The following is a 22,208-nucleotide window of genomic DNA, read 5'->3' as shown; positions in this document are numbered from 1 at the left end:
TTTCAAACGGCTGAACCAATTTTCTTGGTTTATAGCTAAGAACACTCTCGATCAAGCCACCTTTCAAACAAAAAAAAAAACTAAATTAAAATCGGTTTATTAGTTTAGGAGCTACGATGCCACAGATAGATACACAGATACACACGTCAAACTTATAAAACCCCTCTTTTTGGGTCGGAGGTTAAAAATGCATCAAAATATAATATATATTAGGTACTAATATAATATTATATTATATTAATTAATATAATATCATATTGTATCTCGTTGGGTAGCTGAGAAGTTGTACATGTTTTTCATGTGTTCTGCCGATAAAGTTCTTCAGTAATTTTTTACATAAATCGACCATTTTTGTCAGACCACCTGGTGTAAATTATGAAACTTGTACAGATTTGTAGCTGTGATTTAAAAACTATTAAAGATAAGTATCATTTTATGGTTGATTATTATGTACTAAAGTGTTAGCAAGCAAATAATAATAAAAATAAAAAAAATCATGCATTGGTTTTTTTTTTATAAATTTTCAAAGTTGCATACCTCAAATTCTTCTAAAAAACACAAAAAGTCAAATTACTCGAAAATGGTTGACATTTGCCTAGGGGTCATTAGGGGTCATTTGGTTGCAAATTACTTCGCCTACACCCCCTTAACAGATTGCCGACATATTACCAGTAACCCTGTATGTATTATGTACTATATAATCTCATAGAGAAAATTATTAAAGAGACTCACTCTCCTTGTTTCTAATTTCAAAGTAGGAGTAAAGCCTACAAAAAAATTAATAAAAACTTCCTGAAAGTTACACGATCTCCTTTTTAATTTCCTTCTCGTTTAAGTACCCATCTTATAAAGGATAGAAAGTTCCTAATACATAATTAATTTTCCCTAAGGATTCGCAGGAAAGCTGAAGAATCGCGACTCATTATTTTATTATTACTGGGTAATAGGTTTCTTTTATTTGATGAACTTTTATTGTTTCACCTGGGAATAGAACCTGACACATAATTACTGGTCTAACTTTATCAAAATTGTTCAACTCCTGGAAAAGTTTATACATATAGAATTATGTTATTGTTAAGTTTATACATATTATTATTTATACAAATTTAACTTCAGAAAATGAGATTTAAGTTTACAACAATTACAATTGTCAACGTATTATTTAAAAAAATGAATCTTGATGCTTCTTATTTAGGTGTCCCAGTTTTATATACCTTAAGACTGTTTTACGCCAGAGCCTTTACTCTGTATGTTGTCTTGGCATAAACTAGACAGCTGCATGCTACATGAGGGTGGCAAAATAAATGTTTGGATTGACAGCAAGCTGCATTGTTGCATGTTGTTGCTTCGGTGCAAAACAGCAGACAGCAAGAATCCCTTATTAGAGTTAAACCATGCTAAATTATAACAACCACATTTCAAAGTATATAAACGGAGTTTAAATTGAAAAATTTTAATTTAAAAGTTTTTAAAATCAGACTGATGTTAGCACTGCAAGTCTGGTGTTTATTAAGTAAGTATTTATTTTTTTTATGTTTTTTTTTTTAGTTGATAGTCATGGTCACTCGGGATGCAGTAAGGATTGTAACGATAACACACACATCCAAATCTGTTTTGGTATTTAGAAGTTATGTTGCGATTGAGAAGCTCACATACATACATTCATGAACCCTGAAAATATTACACTCCTTTTTTCGGCGGTTGTGTAAAAAAGAATCCACGCATCAACCCACTCTGTCTGTGAATGGTCTAAATAAAATAGTGTTGAAAACTCACTCAAGCTACTGTTTACAACAATATAATTACGACTTAATTTCTTTTGACCGCTTCATCTTATTACATAATAAGCTTTTTACTATTCAAAAATCTGGGTCAGAGAACACAAAAAAAGAAACAAGCACCGCAGAGCATTTATTAGCGTCATTTAGAACATGGAGATCAGGGTTGTCAAATCATTTCAATAAAAATCAACAAACAATAAACCGGTGAATGCCTATTTAAAACCCGTTCTGCAATGACAATATTCATTAAATTAATTAGACTTGTTTTGCCTTTTGAATTGCTTTATCAGATCGCAAATAACAGCAAGCGCCGTATATAACGTATTTTCGATAAACAATGTATTTTTCAGGTATCTTTAGTAGATTGTCAAGATTCAGACATTGCATGTGGTTCGCCTGTCGATATAACAACATTACAACATTATTATTTTATTCTATAGTATTTTTATATGAATTCCAATATAATATTATGTAGCTGTAGAGTTTGAGTTTTTAGATATTATTTCTGATAACTACGTCTGATTGTACGATTTAATGAAAACTTGGAAACTGGTATTCTTTTGGTAAATGGAATATTATCAAAATATACAGCTGAAACTGAGAAACATTCTCAATTGTTGGCAACCCTAACTGAGAACATTTCTTTAGGTTGTAAAAATTGCGATTTGAAATAAACATGGAAATCGAAAGTTTATGTATATTTTATTGATACAAATTGTTTACCTACGCATTCTACCTACTGATTTGGTGACAGTAACAGAATTGTAGCAATGTGTATCTTTGAGATTGGCTGAATTTATATCCACCGAAATAAGTTAGTATAGCTCCCTCTTTGTTATGTAATCCCGTACAAATGACAGAGACAAAAATCTCCTCGTTACCTAACCAGTTTGATACACCAACCGATAACAAGGGTTCAATGAAACTGCCATAACCCTTCCAAGTTAGCCCGCTTCTATCTTAGAATGCATCATCACTTACCACCAGGTGAGATCGTAGACAAGGGCTAACTTGTATCGGAACAAAAAAATAGGTATAAAATTAAATAAAGTAAGTATGTACCTAAAATACAAGTTTTCAGGGTTTTAACAGAAAAAAGCTCGCCCGGGGAAAACGTATATTAAGTAGATAGGTACCTACTTCGTTACTTACTAAGTATATTAAGGCATAATAATACTCCATACCAATATCACCCTCGTGTGATATTATAGATGCGAAACTGTGCACAAACGAGGGAATAATTTATTATTATCTGCGAAGGATCAGACAAGGCAACATAAGCTCCTAAATCTTTCATTATCGCAAGAGGAAGAAGGCTGTCTTATAATACGCTTATTTTCTACAGCGCTGTGCTTTTATGAGAGTGGAATTTATTGGTACTTAATTGGAGAAGTAGTGATAGCTTAGTGGTTAAAACGTCGGCTTCCTAATCTGGAGGTCCGGGGTTCAATCCCAGGGACATACCTCTAACTATACTTCTACGGAGTTATGTGTTTCAAGCAATTAAGTATCACTTGCTTTAATTGTAAAGGAAAATATCGTGAGGAAACTTGCATGTCTGAGAGTTTTATATATTGTTCTCAAAGGTGTGTGAAGACTGCCAATCTGCACTTAGGTAGCGTGACAGACTGTGCTCAAACCCTTCTCATTCTGAAAGGAGACCCGTGCCCAGCAGTGGGTTGGTGGGAGATGAGGGTTGAGTTTGAAAATTGAGATCAGCCCCGGTTTTTCCCAAGTGTCCACTGGAATTTTCGTGAATTTATTAAACATGAAAAATACTCACTCTCCTAAAAGCTTTCATCCCCTATTTAGCCGCATTTTCAGATTAAATTAAAAGACGAAAACAGGTACATACTTAGTAGGTAATATTTACTTTTTTAACTGACAAAATAAACATATCAACTTTCATAACTTCCATTTTTTTACCTGCTTAGGGGTGGAATTACCAAAAATTGTTTCTTAGTGAGTGCTTACGGCATAGAAGGAACCTACTGTCTTTAAGTTTATCTAGACCTAGATAATGTCCAGTGTCGTAATGATATTCGTAGGAAGTTCTCAAGTAGTTACCCATCATAACTCCATCGTATTTGGGCTGTTGGATTTTTCTTGACATAATTCGTTTCAGTACATGGCTTGAATAAAGGCTTGTTTTTAAATTGTTTTTTTATTGTGGATATTACCTATATTATGAATAGAAAACAGATAAGAACGAACCTAGAACGCTTTGCTTGCAAAACAAGTAATTGCACCGCTACACCAGACGGGTCGTAAAACTCGTGGGAAAGCAACCTTGCTATCATAGGAAACAAGAACATACCATAAACGTTGCCTATTCCACGGTGGAAATGTTTCCCGTTTATAACGACAACAATTATAGCCCCTATTTCTTTAGGTATAGAATTCAAAATGACCACCATTAATACTAAACTTTCTCTGAACAACGGCTTAGTTGATAATATCATACGAAACGCATAATAATATTATTATGTTCTCAAATAATATAAATGTCTCATAATAATAGAAAAGACCAAGTCTGTTTTGTTTAAACGCATTGCACTTTTTCGATTACAAGTTAAAATATTTCAGCTTATAAAAGCTCCAATACACATTGGTACAATGCTTTCGGCAAGTGCCGGCCAACATATAAATACCGATTTCTATTTGCGCCAAGATCATCTGATATTGTATGAAAACCCACTAATACTGATAAAGCTAATAATAATAGCAGCAAAGCCTACTTCGCCAAGTGGCCCCACACAAAGCCATTGTCATCGTTAAGGTGCCCACGCACTCGAACTGAACTGCAGCTGAACTGCGCGTTGCGGCAGCGCCCCGCACGATATTCTCTCCAGCCGCGACGCGCGGCAGTGACGTACGCGCGTCGCGGCTGGAGTTGTCACGTGTGTCAAGTGCGTGGGCACCTTTATCCTTTAGACGTCCAAATGCATAGACATGGGTTTCTTCTAAGAACTTCCATGCGCCACGGATAATCACAGTCTATTCTACCTTAACGCTAAAGTTGGACGCTCTAATTCTATCAACGTTGATGAGATATAAAACTTTTTACCAACTAAAATTCTACTGAATGCTATCTTAGGTAACTTTGTGCGAAAATCTTTTTAGTAATCAGCTACATCCGTAACTTTTCATCATCGCTCGACTGTATGAATTTGAGGTTGCAATTTCGAACCTATACCTGGCACAGCTGGTAGGTCTAGTTTGGCATTCTCAGACCAAACCAAACATTATATTTTATTAAACGCCCCAAAATCTACAGGAACTCGGTCTCTAGTATTTTTCCTAAAGAGCCCTGGTATTAGCCCAATGCCAGTGGCCAGTGCTGGCTGGCTTGTCAACTTCTGTGGGTGTGGTTGTCATTCAGACAGCAAAGGATTTTAGCGCTATTTGGCTACCATACTTTGGCCGGCACTTGCCGAACACATTGGGCGAATGTGTATTAGACTGGAGCCATCATAATATACAAAGCCAATACCACCTGCAAGTCATAGTGGTATAATAATGAATACACCAATTAAGGCGTAATTGTTTCCAACGTCTCTAATCTTACACTTTCGCTCGATTTCACGTGTTCAGTTCAAACAGGTTTAAAAGCACTATAATTGCGCATAAATTGCTCAAAACCTTACAAGAGGAGTGGTCAAAGATCTCTTAATTGTACCATAAATCGTTAATTTTGAGAACCTTTGACGATTAAACTGATTATATTTTAGGTACGCCACACGCGCCGTACCTAAATCGTGCACTTTTCTTTTTAACCCCCTGACCCAAAAAGAGGGGTGTTATAAGTTTGACGTGTGTATCTGTGTATCTGTCTGTGGCATCGTAGCTTCTAAACTAAGGAATCGATTTTAACTTAGTTTTTTTTTGTTTGAAAGGTGACTTTATCGAGAGTGTTCTTAGCTAATCTAAGAAAATCGGTTCAGCCGTTTGAAAGTTATCAGCTCTTTTCTAGTTTCTGTCACCTTCATTTGTCGGGGGTGTTATAAATTTTTAATTTACACTAATTGTCTGAAAATTGTGACGTTTGCCTACCTGTGAATTATCCATAACGTTTTCAAAGACGTATGAATTCTACCAATCCACTGTTGGCCTACAACCTTTTCATTCTAAGAGCAGACCCTTGCCCAGTAGTTGACCTGGACACTGAATTCCAATCTGGGACCTTCTAAGGCCACAACAAAAATCGCTATGCAATTTAAATTATGCGACACTGACGCCGCTGCGGGGTGAACTCTAGACGAGTTAATGTGCTGATAAAGTCCATGAGTAATGCTGGCATAATGCTCTGAACATTCTGTTATCGCCCCAGAGCATTCCTGCCGCGATCACTAAATAACAAACTTTGCATGATTGTTATGACATAGTTTGGGTACGCCCCCGAAACATATTGTGAAAATGAATAAGTTATTTAGTTTCCATAACCTATGCACCTGTGATTTCTAAAACACCAGTAAACCCTATAGCAGTGATGAAAGTTAAGACTTCGGGCTCCTATTTGGAGGGTCCAGGGTTCTATCCCAGGCACGCATTTCTAATTTTTCGGCGCCAGGAGAAATTGGTTAAAATATCACTTGTTAACGAAGAGGAAAACGTCCCAGGCACATATTTCGAATTTTTCGGCGCCAGGAGAAAATATCACTTGCTAACGAAGAGGCAAATGTCGTCAGGAAAGCTTTATACTTGCGAGATTTCCATAATTTTGGGCATGGTGGAGTATTTCCGAAACCCTTCTCATTCTGAGAGGTGATCTTAGAGTAAAAGTAAGGTAGGTTATAGTATTACGTATTCTGAGAGTATAAGTAACATACTCTAAGGAAGAGACCCTTGCTCAGTAGTGAGCCGACGATAGATCGATGATCATGACGAGGTGCGTGCCCGGAATCGAACCTCAGATCCCCGGACCACTGTGCTATCACCACTTATACATTGCTTTAATGTTATATTTACCATTAAATTATATTCTATGATACATATTATTGAGCATTAAAGTTAAGTTAACTATAGCTGCCCAAGTCGTTGAGTTAATTTGAGTAAATTTTATAATACAAGCTCTTTACTTCGATTAACTTACAGATATAACTAAAATAGTTAAGTAAGTAGTATGCATAACGAAATCAGTATCAAATTACTCGACGTAATGCAGGCTTACGTAACGAAATCACATCATATTTGATCTAAGAGTGCCCATTATAATAATTGAACCACTAGATGAAGGGAGATTCTCACGCGATCAGGGTTGCCAGTCGTCTTACTTTAGCCGGACATGATTTGGCATCTTACTTTAGTCGGACATGGCTTGGCATCTTGCTTTAGCCGGACATGGTTTGGCATCTTACTTTAGCCAGACATGGCTTGGCATCTTGCTTTAGCCGGACATGGTTTGGCATTTTACTTTAGCCGGTCATGGCTTGGCATCTTACTTTAGCCGGACATGGCTTGGCATATTACTTTAGCCGGACATGGTTTGGCATCTTTCTTTAGTCGGACATGTGCTTTTAGATACCTATAAAAGTCCCTAAATAAATAAAGAACAGAAGAAAAACAATGGACCGGTGAGATGATAATGATGATGATCGTAATAATGTGTGGTTATTAAAAAATATATTGCCTGTTTCCGACTACAACCTGTTATTTCAGAAAAGTGTAATTTTTAACCAACAATGTAAAATTATTCAAACCTATTGTTTCTTAATCTAAGATATTGGATGGTTAATCTCGCAGAACACACCATTCTTCTGGGGTCAGTAAAAACACGGCCATTGCAAATCTTTATACCTATGTGTTTTCTCAGAAATCAATTTTTTTAAATATCACGTAGTCACAAACAGGCGATTATGTCCGGCTTTTAGAGCTAACTGTCCACCCGAGTCCATATTTTTCATTTTAGGGCCTGGCAACCCTACATACAATACCCAGTACATCGATGCCAGTACTCCGTAGATGCTCTATAGATAATCTTATTCGTTATGCAATGCTTATCTTCTTTTGACGTCTGAAATAATTGTGGGTGAGGGGATGGGATTTCCAAAAATCCTGAAAAACATATTATTTTTTTATATTTCTCATCCGCCTTTTAACGCACGAATTTCTAAGAAAATCCTTTGTTATGAGTACTTACGTCATGAAAGAGTACTGACTGTCAAAATGTCAAGTAATTCTAACCCCAGTGGCTTAGCCTGCGCGTTGATATATCAGTCAGTCAGTCAATTTTGCATTTCGATTTGATACGATTTCACGTAAAAGTCAAAGTAATAGGCTTACCTCCCTTGCTTATTTTTGAAGCTTAATGCTATGTATTATTATTTCATATTTTAGATATAATTAATCGGAATGTGGTGGATTGAAAAACAAACATCAATAAAAAATTAACTATATTTTTATTACCTCCTAAAAACGAAATACTAAGTATATCAATAACATAATAAAATGCTTCCATTTTATAAACTTTTGAGGCTATAAAGTCTACTGTTACATTTTATGGCGTAACAAACTAACACAAGTTATTACTTACATAATGTTATGGGTAATCAACTTTCATTCCGGTACTCGGTTTGTTTTAACCGCCAATTACCACTGACCTAGGAGTTTGAACGATCGATTTATTTATAGCTTAAAGGTATACACAATTCAATAATAATAATCCATATCCAGACTAATATCATAAATAGCGAAAGTGTGGCTGCTTGTCTATCAGTCTGCTAGCTTTTTACACCGATTTTGACGAAATTTGGTACAGGAATAGCTTGCGTCCTGGGGATGGATAAATAGCCTATTTTTAATATCGGAAAATCGAAGCTTTCCCAAGGTTTTAAAAAGCGATCAAACCCACATGGACGAAGTCACGGGTATCATCTAGTACTTACTTATTACTTGTGAAAGTGTATCTGTCTATCTGTCTGTTCTAAACAGACACATAGATTTGTATTTTGACATCTTGCATTTTGGAAAGCGCTAGAGCTTTTACAGTTTACGGGGGTGACATAGTCACCTTTGACAAGGAACAAGTGTCAATTAAAAATTTATAACACCCCTGTCAAGTGAAGGTTACAGTAACTAGAAAAGAGCTGATAACTTTCAAACGGCTGAAATGATTTTCTTGGATTATAGCTAAGAACACTCTCGATCAAGCCAACAAAAGAAACTAAATTAAAATCGGTTCATTAGTTTAGGAGCTACGATGCCACAGACAGATACACTGATACACAGATATACACGTCAAGCTTATAACACCCCTCTTTTTGGGTCGGGGGTTAAAAAAAGAGCCTGTTGTCACTTTTTCAAAGCCGCTTAAAATAAGGCATTTTTATAGACTGGTGCTGAATCAAACACTGGTTTAAAACAACCTGAGTAGGTACCTTAGGTATCTCTCTATTACCTAGATAATAAATTTTACCTAGGTTGAGTAACGATAGATCTAATGCGATATAATTTCCTATTACCCCACTAATGTCGAAATCTATTGTTAATTTCAACACGTTCTCCGATGTTATCTTTTCTATTATGTTTAAAGGTGCCAATTAAATTTAGCTCTATTAAGCTGATCACACATTACCGCAAGTACCGCAAGAAGTGAAATTTTTAGTACTAATTGAACGTGATGGAATACATGCACCTATTATAAATGCCAAAGTGTGTGTTCGTCTGTCTACTAGCTTTTCGCAACCCATAACTTAAATTAAGTACCTATTGGTCTCTGCTGCGGTTGGAGCGACCAATCCTTAATCTTAGTTTATTAATAGTATTAATATTAATAGTTTAAAAGCCTGTTGCTAATTTTCGACGGTTTAGGACCAGCGTAAATCGAGCGGCCAATGCATCGTTGCGGATCGCTTCGTAATACTAATATGCAATCAGCTTTACGACTAATGTAACTATTAAACCATTGACCTATTTATTGACCTTTGGACAGAACAATAGCATGAAGGTTAATTAAAGCTCTCTATAATATACTAGATCAAGCCTGTAACTTGATCCGCGTCGATATTACTTTTTTTTAAATCTCGTGGAATCTTTTTGATTTTCCGAGATATTTATAACACCTTATTCAGATTGTATAATACAGGTAATAAAAAACTTATACCTATTATTACCTACTAGCTGTGCCCGCGACTTCGTTCGCGTGGAATAGTGACTTTTCGGGCAGCATGTACGTTAAAAATGTTCGCCGTGATTCTTTAAATTGACATAACTTTTTTATTTATGAACCGATTGACATGAAATAAATACTTATTATTACTACAATATATTAGTGAAAACCGTATATAAATCGAATAAGCCGTTTCTGATATTAGCGTGCACAAACACACAGACCAACAGACAAACAGACAAAAAAAATATTACGATTTCGGGTTCGGCATCGATATAATAACAACCCCTGCTACTTTTTTTTTATATATTTCCATTGTACAGACACCACTTTTTTACAATTTTATTATATGTATAGATTTACTTTTGCAATAGTGGACAAAGTCGGTTTATGCCATAGATATGGTTTATGCATATTAAAATACCTACTAGGGTACTAGATATAGTTTAAAGGCATATTAGGTAAATAAAAAAAATCGAAAGTTGTAAATAAAATAATCACAGTGAATACATTCGAATGATTGATTATTTTCTTACGACTCATAACCCAGTTGACGTCTGAATGAGTGATTAATCATAAGTTTCAATGAATGAACGATATTTTAAACACGGTATTACGAATAGATTAGAAGCTTAGAATGTTATAACATTGTTAATTGGGGTTATTGATTAACATAAATGGTGATTACTTTCATAAAGTGGAAGTTATGTAAATATTTACAATCATCATCATCGTCATCAACCCATTACCGGTTCACTACTGAGTACGAGTCTCCTCTCAGAGTGAGAAAGGGTTTGGCTATAGTCCACCACGCTGGCCGACAGCGTATTGGCAGGTTTCACCTTTTTAGAACATTATGCAGAAATCTGAGAAATGCAGGTTTCCTCACGATGTTTTCCTTCGCCGTTAAAGAAGTAACTGAAAAGTCAGAGGTGCGTTTCCGAGTTTGAACCATTAATCTTCCGAATAGGAGACCTACATCATATCACTAGGAGGGGGGTTTTTAGGGTTCCGTAGCCAAATGGCAAAAAACGGAAACCTTATGGATTCGTCCTGTCTGTCTGTCTGTCCGTCCGAATGTCACAGCCACTTTTTTCCGAAACTGTAAGAACTATACTGTTGACACTTGGTAAGTAGATGTATTCTGTGTTTTCATACAAAAATAGAAGAAAAACAATTTTTTAATTTATAGACAAGCTCTTGGACCCAATCAGAGCCGCTTGCAATGGGTTAGTTTTAAATTTTGGTTGTTATTGGAAATAAGATTTAGAAAAGTCACTAATTTTTATACGACTACTACGCTACGCTATTTTTATACGCTATTATGTTTGTCTACATATATATTATGTTTGATTGTTCATCTGTGGCCCTCTAGAGACTAAGGTCATAGACCGATTTTGATGAGACGCGGGTAGGTTTTATTTTAGTGAGCAAAACATAAAAATCAATGCAACAGGTTGTTTTTATAAAAAAACAAATACACTTATCGAGAAAATAGCTAATTTCTCAACAAGAAGCACAGCCTGCTTAGCCTGTCGATACCCGCAATACCGTCGTGACTAGAAAAGCTCCGGCAGTGACTTTCCAAACCCGTTTGCAGAATACTTGTACCCACCATTGCGGCGAGCCTGGAATAAGGAGATAGCGACTGTCTAGCCTCCGCTCCCACCAGCACTAGGGTGACCAATAAATAAGAATTTTATTAAGTTCCCAATACATGGAGAGGATTTTCACCTTCACCACCTAGGTGCCTGGTCTGCGTCAACCACCTATTGTGCCAGATTTTTTTTTCTACGCACAAGTGAATTCCTTAAAAGAGGAATTTCCATATAAACGTAGATTCATACGGATTTGAATACTGCAACCAAAGTCAATTAAATCTTGTAGATATGTTCTAGATATTTAGACAGATGTAAATACTAATATCTGTGTCTAAGGTTTGCCACATTTCCATAAAAAATTCTAGTTTAAAGTAACGTTTTTGAGCTCGAAATTAACGGAAATCTGGAAAGTTAAAGGCACAAGTGTTAGTTCCTAGAACATATTTACATTTCATTGAGTTTGATTGGTTAGCTATTTATTCAAAAGAGAGCCAAATGGTGTTCTACCTGTCCCAATAATTTCATGGGAAACAAATGATAAATAGTAAACTTGCAACGAATATTCGGTTACTATTCGGTATTCGGCCTATTCGGCTGCTTTTATTATATTCGGCCGAATACCGAATATCTACATATTATTCGGCCGAATACCGAATACTTAAATAATATATTTTGTCATAGAGAAATAATTGGTAAAATGAAAAATTAAAATCGATTGATTACGTATATATTCATATTTTCATTTCTGTTATAATCATTTAGGTAGTCATTGGTGCATAACACAGGTACATAATCATCTTCTGGATTAGAAAAATGGAGGATTCTATGTATTTGAATAATTGTGGTCAAAATCAAAATTTCTTTTTAACCCCCGACCCAAAAAGAGGGGTGTTATAATTTTGACGTGTGTATCTGTGTATCTGTGTGTCTGTGTATCTGTGTATCTGTGTATCTGTGTATCTGTCTGTGGCATCGTAGCGCCTACACGAATGAACCAATTTTAATTTAGTTTTTTTTGTTTGAAAGGTGGCTTGATCGAGAGTGTTCTTAGCTATAATCCAAAAAAATTGGTTCAGCCGTTTAAAAGTTATCAGCTCTTTTCTAGTTTTCTTGTAGAAAAGAAGGTTAGATAAACCTTAGGTTCATAATATTCAAGTGTCAATTGACAAATGTCAAGCTGTCAAGATGGACGTTGCCTAGATATTCATAATTATTTATTTGAAAATGATGTTTTGGAAAACTCAGATACTTTGAATCGTAGGCGCGGAATAGTCCAAGAAAATCGGTTCAGCCGTTTGAAAGTTATCAGCTCTTTTCTAGTTACTGTAACCTTCACTGGTCGGGGGTGTTGAAAATTTTTAATTTACACTTGTATAATCATTTATTAAGTAGTCATTGGTACATAAAACAGGTACATAATTTAATCATTTTCAAGTTTTTGGCGCTAAAATCCAGCCGAATACTTTGGCCTAATATTCGGCCATTCGGTCAGGGGCCTCGCCGAATATTCGGTATTCGGTATACTGCCGAATATACTATTCGTTGCAAGCCTAATAAATAGTTCTACAGTTTTATTTTTCGTCGAAAAGCTACAAATTAGTTACCTAGCTAAAATGATGGACAACCTACGAATGCTACGAGCGCAGTTACAAGATTAAAGTTCAACTTTTAGCTTTGAGATCTGTACATGTAATCTCAGAGGCTAATATGTAACTATCTGACAGGTTTTTGCTGTCGACCTGTCTAGCAATAAATCGCTAACTACATACTTATCAATGCAATAGCAAATAACTACGGAAAATAATTTGTTTTGGTATCAAACATTATGTGTGATTGTATTTGTTTCTTATTTTGTTTTTAATGACTGACTGCTAACAAGGAATTCGGCAATGGTACAAGGTGTTGCTGTGCTGTTTGTTATGCTTAGATCTCATTAAAGTCCTCATTGCTCTTAGAGTCGAAATTAACCACGACTAACTCTCACTATCAAAATTATCAGACTTTTCCTTACTAGCCAATTAAAGATGGATGTTTATTTTTTTTTAACTACGATTTGCGTAGTTAAAAAAAAAATAAACAAAAACCGGCTAAGTGCGAGTCAGACTCGCGCACCGAGGGTTCCGTACGCGGGTAATTTTTCCGACATTTTGCATGATAAATCAAAAACTATTATGAACTAAAATGTCACTCTATTTAATGATTAAAATAAATTAAAAATGAATAAAATGCTAATGCTATGATGAAACCCTTCAAAACTTCATATATTCAGATATTAAGAGGTTCAGAAATAGCAGCAACCTCCGCATTTTTAAAAATAACTCCATTAGGAGATACTTGCGAGGGTAGATATAGTATCAAAATACAAATGTGTAGGCGAGATTAAATTCCCTCGCGGATTTGATAAAAATATCAAGATTGATATCGGATCTGAGTACTTGTAAATACTTGAAATGTTTTTAGTACAAAACTTACTAGAGTTAAAAAAAAAAAAGATTCCGACGAATTGAGAACCTCCTCCTTTTTTTGAAGTCGGTTAATAAATAGGTAGGCATGATTGACATCGGCTGCCTATTCGGGGCGTTCGAAGTTCGATCCTGAGCAGGCATCTCTTCCTTTTCGGAGCTATGCCCGCAGCTTCACCCGCGTGGATTGGCCAGATCCCTTGCAGCATCAGGATTGAGGAGTTGGAATCCAAATTTTTTATGGAACATTTTCGCAAAGTTCCTCGAACGATTAAAAAAAATTACGCAAATCGGTTCAGAAATCTCGGAGATATCAGTGCATAGGTAGAAAAACACAATTCCTCCTTTATTAAGTCGGTTAAAAAAGCAGCCTATGTTACTCCTTGGTTAATCCTCTACTTGTCTGTGAAAATCCCGTCAAAATAGGCTCAGCCGTTCCGAAGATTAGCCCGTTCAAACAGACAGTCACTTCAATCTTATTTATTAGTATAGATTAAAATGTATTAGTTGTTATAACGACGAAGAAAAAAATTGTGAGGAAACCTACATGCCTGAGAGCTCCACATGATGTTGAATGTAGTGAGAATTGTGTGAAGAATGAAATCTGCACTCGGCCAGCAAGGAGGACTATGGCCTAAACCCTGCTCACTTTGAAAGGAGACTAATGCTCAGTAGTGAGTAGGTGGTATGTTGAAAATAATGCCTATAAACAATCCAAAGAGATTTTATAGGTATGAGTTCACCATAGAATAATTATTATTTATTATTCGTTTTTGCAATAGCCCAGTGTGACAATGGCCTTAGTCCTTCTTATTCTGAGAGGAAAGCCATTCTAGTACCAGGCTGGTGATGAATTGAGATGAATGAGAATTTTACAACACTCTTATTTTATTAACCCCCGACCCAAAAAGAGGGGTGTTATAAGTTTGACGTGTGTATCTGTGTATCTGTCTGTGGCATCGTAGCTCCTAAACTAATGAACCGATTTTAATTTAGTTTTTTTTTTTTTGTTTGAAAGGTGGCTTGATCGAGAGTGTTCTTAGCTATAATCCAAGAAAATCGGTTCAGCCGTTTGAAAGTTATCAGCTCTTTTCTATTTCTTAGTTTAACCTTCACTTGTCGGGGGTGTTATAAATTTTTAATTTACACTTGTATAGTAATGTGGCATAATGTTGAATTTAAATCTACGCGTTTTATAAAGATGTTATCTGTTTATATTTCGATGGATGTAATTGCCGTGACCATAGTAATTTATACAGCAATTCGATGTGGTGAATTACTAAGACGGGCCTTAGCAATTTTGTTTAGATGGGTATAATATTATAATGTATCTAATTATGTCTGTATATAAGTTCGATCATAATAATTATAGTGAGACCACAACTAACACAAGTTCTACCCAAATATAATTATAAATTGAACACTTGAAAAGAGCAACCGCCGAGTTTCTTGCTAGTGCTTCTCGGTAGGGACGACATTCCGAACCAGTGGTAAATTATTTTGACGATTCAAAAGCACTTATAATATTATATTTCTATACGAAATGAAAAAACACAAAGAAACATTATTATTTTTTAACAAATGGTTTACTTCAATAAATCTTTTTTGCATTCGAGAAAAACAAACCAATGATTGTATTCGACTCAAGTTTATTTTTGCAGATGTTGAAAGTCATCCAAAGATTTCCCATCTGCAAAAAATATTTGTTCAACAGTAAAATATTTTTGTGTAGATACTTATTTTTTCTTCGCTGTTTACACCAAACGCAATTCAGCAACGTTATTATTTTGTTTTGATATAAAACGTAAGAACGTATGTCTAATAATAACGAATTGCGTATTATTACGGAATCAAATCAAAACCATTCGTAATAATAAATATCTTGACAATAAAATAATAATATTATATCGTACTTATCACTTTTTTGTTGAAGAAATAATAACAACTTTTACACTATTTTGATATAAATATTTATAAGAGCGTGTTTAAGATATAAAATATAGATGTATAACTATTTTATTTCTTTTAAAGAAAATCTGTTAATTCCTTCATCAAAACTGACGCTATAGTTTCTTAGTCTTTTTCAGCTCCAATAGTTTGAGTGTTAACCGCACTGGCCTTATTTATTTTATTGATATTTATTTGGTACAGGAAGCAATTACATATTAAAAAACTATAACTTAAATCTAGCATACAAAATTGGTCAATCACCTTATCCACGGCTAAACAATAGAACTAGGGCGACAGATATTTATATACTTAACTAAAACTCTAAGTAACAAGTGTAAATTAAAATTTTATAACACCCCCGACAAGTGAAGGTTACAGTAACTAGAAAAGAGCTGATAACTTTTAAACGGCTGAACCGATCTTCTTGGATTATAGCTAAGAACACTCTCGATCAAGCCACCTTTCAAACAAGAAAAACTTAATTAAAATCGGTTCATCAGTTTAGAAGCTACGATGCCACAGGCAGACACACGGATACACACGTCAAACTTATAACACCCCTCTTTTTGGGTCGGGGGTTAATAAAAAGGGTACATTGAAAAGTTAAAAGTAAAAATGTGAGTCCCTAGATACTAGTTCTTTCCGTGGTTTTGCTTTAGCGCTAATAAGTACAGTAGTCACATCGTTTAGCGACATCGATATAAACAAACAGACTTTTCTTTTCGTTACATAACCGTAATAAACGGTGGAGCACACGCACCGTAACCGTCACGGTCACCAGTTCATGCGCGTAATGATACTTGCACTTTCAATGCTATACCGCACTTCCCTTTTTAGCTAACGAGTTGAGTAGAGTACTATGACATTAACACCATTTCTTTTTAACCCCCGACCAAAAAAGAGGGGTGTTATAAGTTTGACGTGTGTATGTGTGTATCTGTCTGTGGCATCGTAGCTCCTAAACTAATGAACCGATTTTAATTTAGTTTTTTTTGTTTGAAAGGTGGCTTGATCGAGAGTGTTCTTAGGCAAAATTCAAGAAAATCGGTTTAGCCGTTTGAAAGTTATCAGCTCTTTTCTAGTTATTACTGTAACCTTCACTTGTCGGGGGTGTTATAAATTTTTAATTTACACTTGTTTTACTCATAACTTTGTGATACCTGTGATTTCGTCCACGTGTATTTAGGTTTCTTTAAAATCTTGAGGAAACTCTGCTTTCCGGGATAAAAAGTTGCCTATGTCAATTTCCGGCACGCAAGCCACCTCAGTACCGAAAATCATATAAATCGGTTAAACGAATGGGTCTTTGAGAATTCCGTGGGAACTCTTCGATTTTCCGGGATGTAAGCTAACTCTAAACCTCATCAAAATTGTTTAAACTGTTGGGCCGTGAAAAGCTAGGAGACAGACAGACAGACACAGTTTCGCATTTATAATATTATAGATAATAGGCAAGCGCTTGACGTCAATCACACTCTATGGAAAGTGATGATGTTAGTGGGATGTTAGTGGGATGGGACGCGTTTACCTAGAAGATGCCTATTCACCGTTGTTTAAAGATATCCGGATTGTAATTGGTAGGAAACACAGGTCGCGAAGGGTATTCCAAACCTCAGCCATGATACTCGATTACTAACAAACGAACAAACAAATCTTTCCTTTTATAAAGTTATACCTATAGCTATATAAATTGCTCTCAAGATTATCATTGAATACTATCTTCTAATAATATAATTAAACTTTCCCCATAAGTTGCTGGAAAACCCATTCGATCCACACCGCGAACAAGAGCTTGTATGCCAATAAATATCTCATTTTATGTTGAAATTTGTTGAGAAAAAGAGAACAAAGTGTCATTCAATTCGTTCTTTATGTGCGTCGTCGAAAACGGAGTGAATTGTGGGAAACGCGGCAATTAACCGTCACTCGCAGTTGACTCCACTCGAGATATCGTCTTAACACTTTATCTGGAATCACACGACAAATTGTCTCTTACACGAGCCATACAAAGTACTAAATACCTATATGACATACTAACTATGATGCCCGCGACTTCGTTCCCGTGGATATAGGTTTTTAAAAATCCCGTGGGAACTTATTGATTTTCCAAGATAAAAAGTAGCCTATATGTTAATCTAGGCTATAATCTATCTTCAATCCAAATTTCAGCTAAATCCGCTAAGACCCCAAGACAGCGTTATATCTCTAAACTAGCCGATGCCCGCGACTTCGTCCGCGTGGATTTAAGTTTTCGAAATCCCGTGGGAACTCTTTGATTTTCCGGGATAAAAAGTAGCCTATGTGCTAATCCAGGATATTATCTATCTCCATTCTAAATTTCAGCCAAATCCGTTCAGTAGTTTTTGCGTGAAGGAGTAACAAACATACACACACACACACACACACACACACACATACAAACTTTCGCCTTTATAATATTAGTGTGGTCTCGTTAAATATCTCGCTTTAACTGAAACTTACGCTACAGAACCCAGCCTTTTTCTTGTTATTTATTTTATTTTATTTATTGAAAAGGTACACAAAACAGGTTGTTACTAAAAATGGTCCAAACATAAAAACAAAAGATCCTAATCTAAGTGACAACCCCTAATAGGTGTACACAGCAATACTATACCTAGATAAAATATACATTACACAAGATATACACAGAATTTTTAAAATGAAGGCTTAATAGAAATTTACAATAATATTTACTATATAAAATGGTTTACTACATGATTTTAAGTATTTAAATGACAAATATGCATAGAAGTTTATTTAAAAAATAAAAATGAAAGAAGAATGTTACGAAGATGAAAAAAGTTGATGAATTTCTTTTTTAACTATATTAATATTATTGTTAAAAATGTCAATATTATGATTTATTGTGAAAAGATCAATTATTTGATTAAAAAAAGTTCAATTCCGTTTACGTGACATAATATTATTGGAAAAAATCGTAAAATTGCTAGCAAAGTGGGGCCACTCCTTGATAATATCAAAAAGTTTATCTCCAGGACTCATAGTAGCCATCAATTGTCTCTGACCAACGAGCTTGTAGTCTTTGCTGAGTTTGAGTTGGTCGACGCCTTGCTTGATAAGCTTCTTACAGGCTTCAACTTGCTCTCTCGTGGGTGAGTCTTTGCGGTATGTACCGATAAAGGCTATGCCTGTAAAAAAAATTGTCTATGAAAAAGCGGTGGTTAAGACGTCCGCCTCCCATTCCAGAGGTCCCAGGGGTTCGATCCCGGGCACGCAACTCGAACTTTTCGGAGTTATGTAACGGAGCAATTAAATGACACTTGCTTTAACGGCGAAGGAAAACATCGTGAGGAAACCTGCATGCCTGAGAGTTCCTATAATGTTCTCAAAGAAAAAGAAAGCAGACGGCCCATGCCCCTATGGTTTGGTTTCTACACCAGCTAAAATCTTGCTGCAGCCGTTCACATTACAGCGGTTGAACCTACTGGTTATTATGCTTAGGACTCTGTTAGCAGTGATAACACGGATATCATACTCTGGTGGGGAACTTCGGCCGTGGCTGGTTACCACCCTACTGGCAAAGCCGTGCTGTCAAGCTATTTAGCATTCCCGTACGATGCCGTGTAGAAACCGAACAAAGTATGGGTTTAATGAAACTGCCATACTGTTTCCAAGTTATAGCCCACTTCCATCTTAGACTACATTCACATTACAGCGGTACACTTACAGCAGTACACTTACCATCAGATAAGATCGCAGTCAAGGCCTAACTTGTATCTGAATTTTTTAAAAATCATCATCATCATCAATCAATTGCCGGTCTACTACTGAGCATAAGTCTCCCCTCAGTATGAGGACCGTTTCGGCTTATAGAATTATATCATATTTAGATATACTATACCTATACTCTTCTTGCTGTACCCTGGCGTATGGGCGCCGTGGTAGTCCCAACCTCGGCCGATATAAACAGAGCCGTCGCCCCCGATCAGAAAGTTGTACCCAATGTCGACCCAACCTCTAGATTCTATGTGGAACGATTGTATTAATCGCACACGAAGGACACATTCACTCTGTAATAATAGGGTTGTCACTTTATATTAATTATAAAATAAACACCTTATAAAATTTTATTAATTAACGGAAAAGTGCCGGGTGTTTTTCTGACCTGTGTATGAGATTTTTTAACTGTCCTTTTTATTTTCTTTAAAATCAACGCCTTCCTACCTAAGAACGAAATTCCTCTATCTCTAATATTTTTATCTTCATGACCGCTCCCACAAATAAACCCCCTGAACCCAGTATACCTACTTAATAACGACACCTCATTTGTTAAAATCAACTTATCCGTTTAGGCTGCAGGAGACGCTATCAATTATTGGTACATTATATAAATATACCTATACATAATATATGTACATATATAGATCAGACACACATAAAAATCAGCACGCAGACTTTAAGAAAAAGTCGGCATAAGCTAGCAGATATACGTAAAAAGTACACTTATACTTTTCTATATTAATACAATACTTTTCTATCGCATACATTTTGTTTCTCAGAAAACAAGTGTAAATTAAAAATTTATAACACCCCCGACGATCCAAAGTATTTGAGTTTTCCAAAACATCATTTTCAAATAAATAATTATGTATTTAGGCAACGTCCATCTTGACAGCTTGACATTTGTCTATTGACATAATATTAAGAACCTAACGGTTATCTAACCTTCTTTTCTACAAGAAAACTAGAAAAGAGCTGATAACTCTTAAACGGCTGAACCAATTTTTTTAGATTATAGCTAAGAACACTCTCGATCAAGCCACCTTTCAAACAAAAAAAACTAAATTAAAATCGGTTCATTCGTTTAGGCTCTACGATGCCACAGACAGATACACAGATACACAGATACACAGATACACAGATACACAGATACACAGATACACAGATACACAGACACACAGATACACAGATACACACGTCAAACTTATAACACCCCTCTTTTTGGGTCGGGGGTTAATAAGTAATGTCTGGCGGTCCTAGGATCTTGCTCTATTAATAAAAGTACCATTTCAGAGAATCAATCGAACATACCCTCGTATGACAGCTTTCAGTGGTGGTATGGGTTATGATAACCCATGGAATTGGTTGTTCTAATTTTTCCAGTGCACCTTCAGCGGGTTGCGCCAACCAATCCCTCCGCGATACTATATTCAAAGGATCTGGAGAAACGGTGGTGGTGGTGGAAATAGGAAAGGGTGGATCACCTGAAAAATAACAACACAAATCACACATCCTCATTATCAACCGATAGACGTCCACTGAGACCTTTGTCCACATAGGTCTCTTGTAGAGACTTTGCGCCACGGTCTTGCACGCCGCCTGAATTCAGCGGCTCCCTGCGACTCGTTTGATGTCGTCTGTCAATTTCACACATTGAAAACAAAAGTGACCTTGTTCAAAACCTCGCGATTTTTCAATACAATCATTTCAGGCTTTGAGTGTAGCAGTAAATACCAAAGTAAAAGTGACAATATTATCATTATAGGTCATAGAATAGGATCTTTACAAAGGACCTATTTTCTCGTAGAAACTGCAAACTCAGATCTGCCAAATTCTCGGTACCTAATGCATTTTTTGATATCAATAATATACCTAATATGTGAAGGGTAACATATTATTGGTATCAAATATGTTATGTTATGGGTAACATATTATTAGAAGTAAATTACAGTTTTGGAATTTCCACTTCCAAGAGATCCTACCTACGTACAATTTTATGTATTAATACTTGTTTTAAAATTTCCAAATTTACATACCAATCCCCATTGCAAGGCATGTCAAAACATTAATAGCGTAATCCATTTATTCACAACAATTTTTGACTAGTAATAATTAATTTAACTAAGTAAGTATAGAGTTCGAGTGTAATCAGTGTTTTAAAGCGCAAGTAAAACAGAAATGAAGTCTTGTTGCTATTTTGTTGTCACACATTCTTATCAAAGGTCATACTGTGACCTTAACTTATAAAGAGACACTATTGACCGGTGGTAAAAAGTACTTCCCCGAGAATTATATCTATATAGTACTTATTATATTGTTGTAACCACGGAATTATCGTAGCAAGATACTGCAAGCCGTTCGTCAGAACGTCAAATGCCTATGTTAGGGTCCCGTACCAACGGGACCATATTATTAAGCCTCTTTTTTAGGGACCTTCGGATACAGAACCATTAAAGTTATCCTCTCTCTGTTATGAGTTCTAAGTCTGTTTGGTGATTGAAACTAAAATATGACTCGCGTAACATCGTCGTAGCACAGTTGCACA

General features: G+C 35.7%; 2 protein-coding genes across 2 annotated transcripts in view; one reads left to right on the top strand and one right to left on the bottom strand.

Annotated features, from left to right (window-relative positions):
- LOC123869446 (polypeptide N-acetylgalactosaminyltransferase 2) overlaps positions 1-22,208 on the top strand; it is a 76,557-nt gene that overhangs the window by 25,404 nt on the left and 28,945 nt on the right. The window lies entirely within an intron of this gene.
- LOC123869454 (peptidoglycan recognition protein-like) lies at positions 18,611-21,871 on the bottom strand. Its single transcript, XM_045912381.1, has 4 exons — positions 21,700-21,871; positions 20,975-21,147; positions 19,785-19,953; positions 18,611-19,071 (listed from the first exon to the last, which is right to left on the bottom strand). Exons 1-4 carry the CDS (start codon positions 21,743-21,745, stop codon positions 18,821-18,823), a joined length of 639 nt encoding a protein of 212 aa, XP_045768337.1. The 5' UTR covers positions 21,746-21,871; the 3' UTR covers positions 18,611-18,820.

This window comes from Maniola jurtina, chromosome 11 (assembly GCF_905333055.1).
Source record: "Maniola jurtina chromosome 11, ilManJurt1.1, whole genome shotgun sequence".
Taxonomy (NCBI): domain Eukaryota; kingdom Metazoa; phylum Arthropoda; class Insecta; order Lepidoptera; family Nymphalidae; genus Maniola; species Maniola jurtina.
The sequence above is the reverse complement of the archived record's forward strand: the minus strand, read 5'-3'. Positions and strand labels throughout refer to the sequence as shown.

What these genes read in the sequence shown, in the direction of transcription:
- LOC123869454 (XM_045912381.1), bottom strand. Translation starts at nt 21,745, where the DNA reads ATGGATTACGCTATTAATGTTTTGACATGCCTTGCAATGGGGATTG. An exon ending in ATGCCTTGCAATGGGGATTG is followed by an intron (nt 21,148 to 21,699) that starts GTATGTAAATTT and finishes GTTATTTTTCAG; the next exon opens with GTGATCCACCCTTTCCTATT. An exon ending in CTGAAAGCTGTCATACGAGG is followed by an intron (nt 19,954 to 20,974) that starts GTATGTTCGATT and finishes CTATTATTACAG; the next exon opens with AGTGAATGTGTCCTTCGTGT.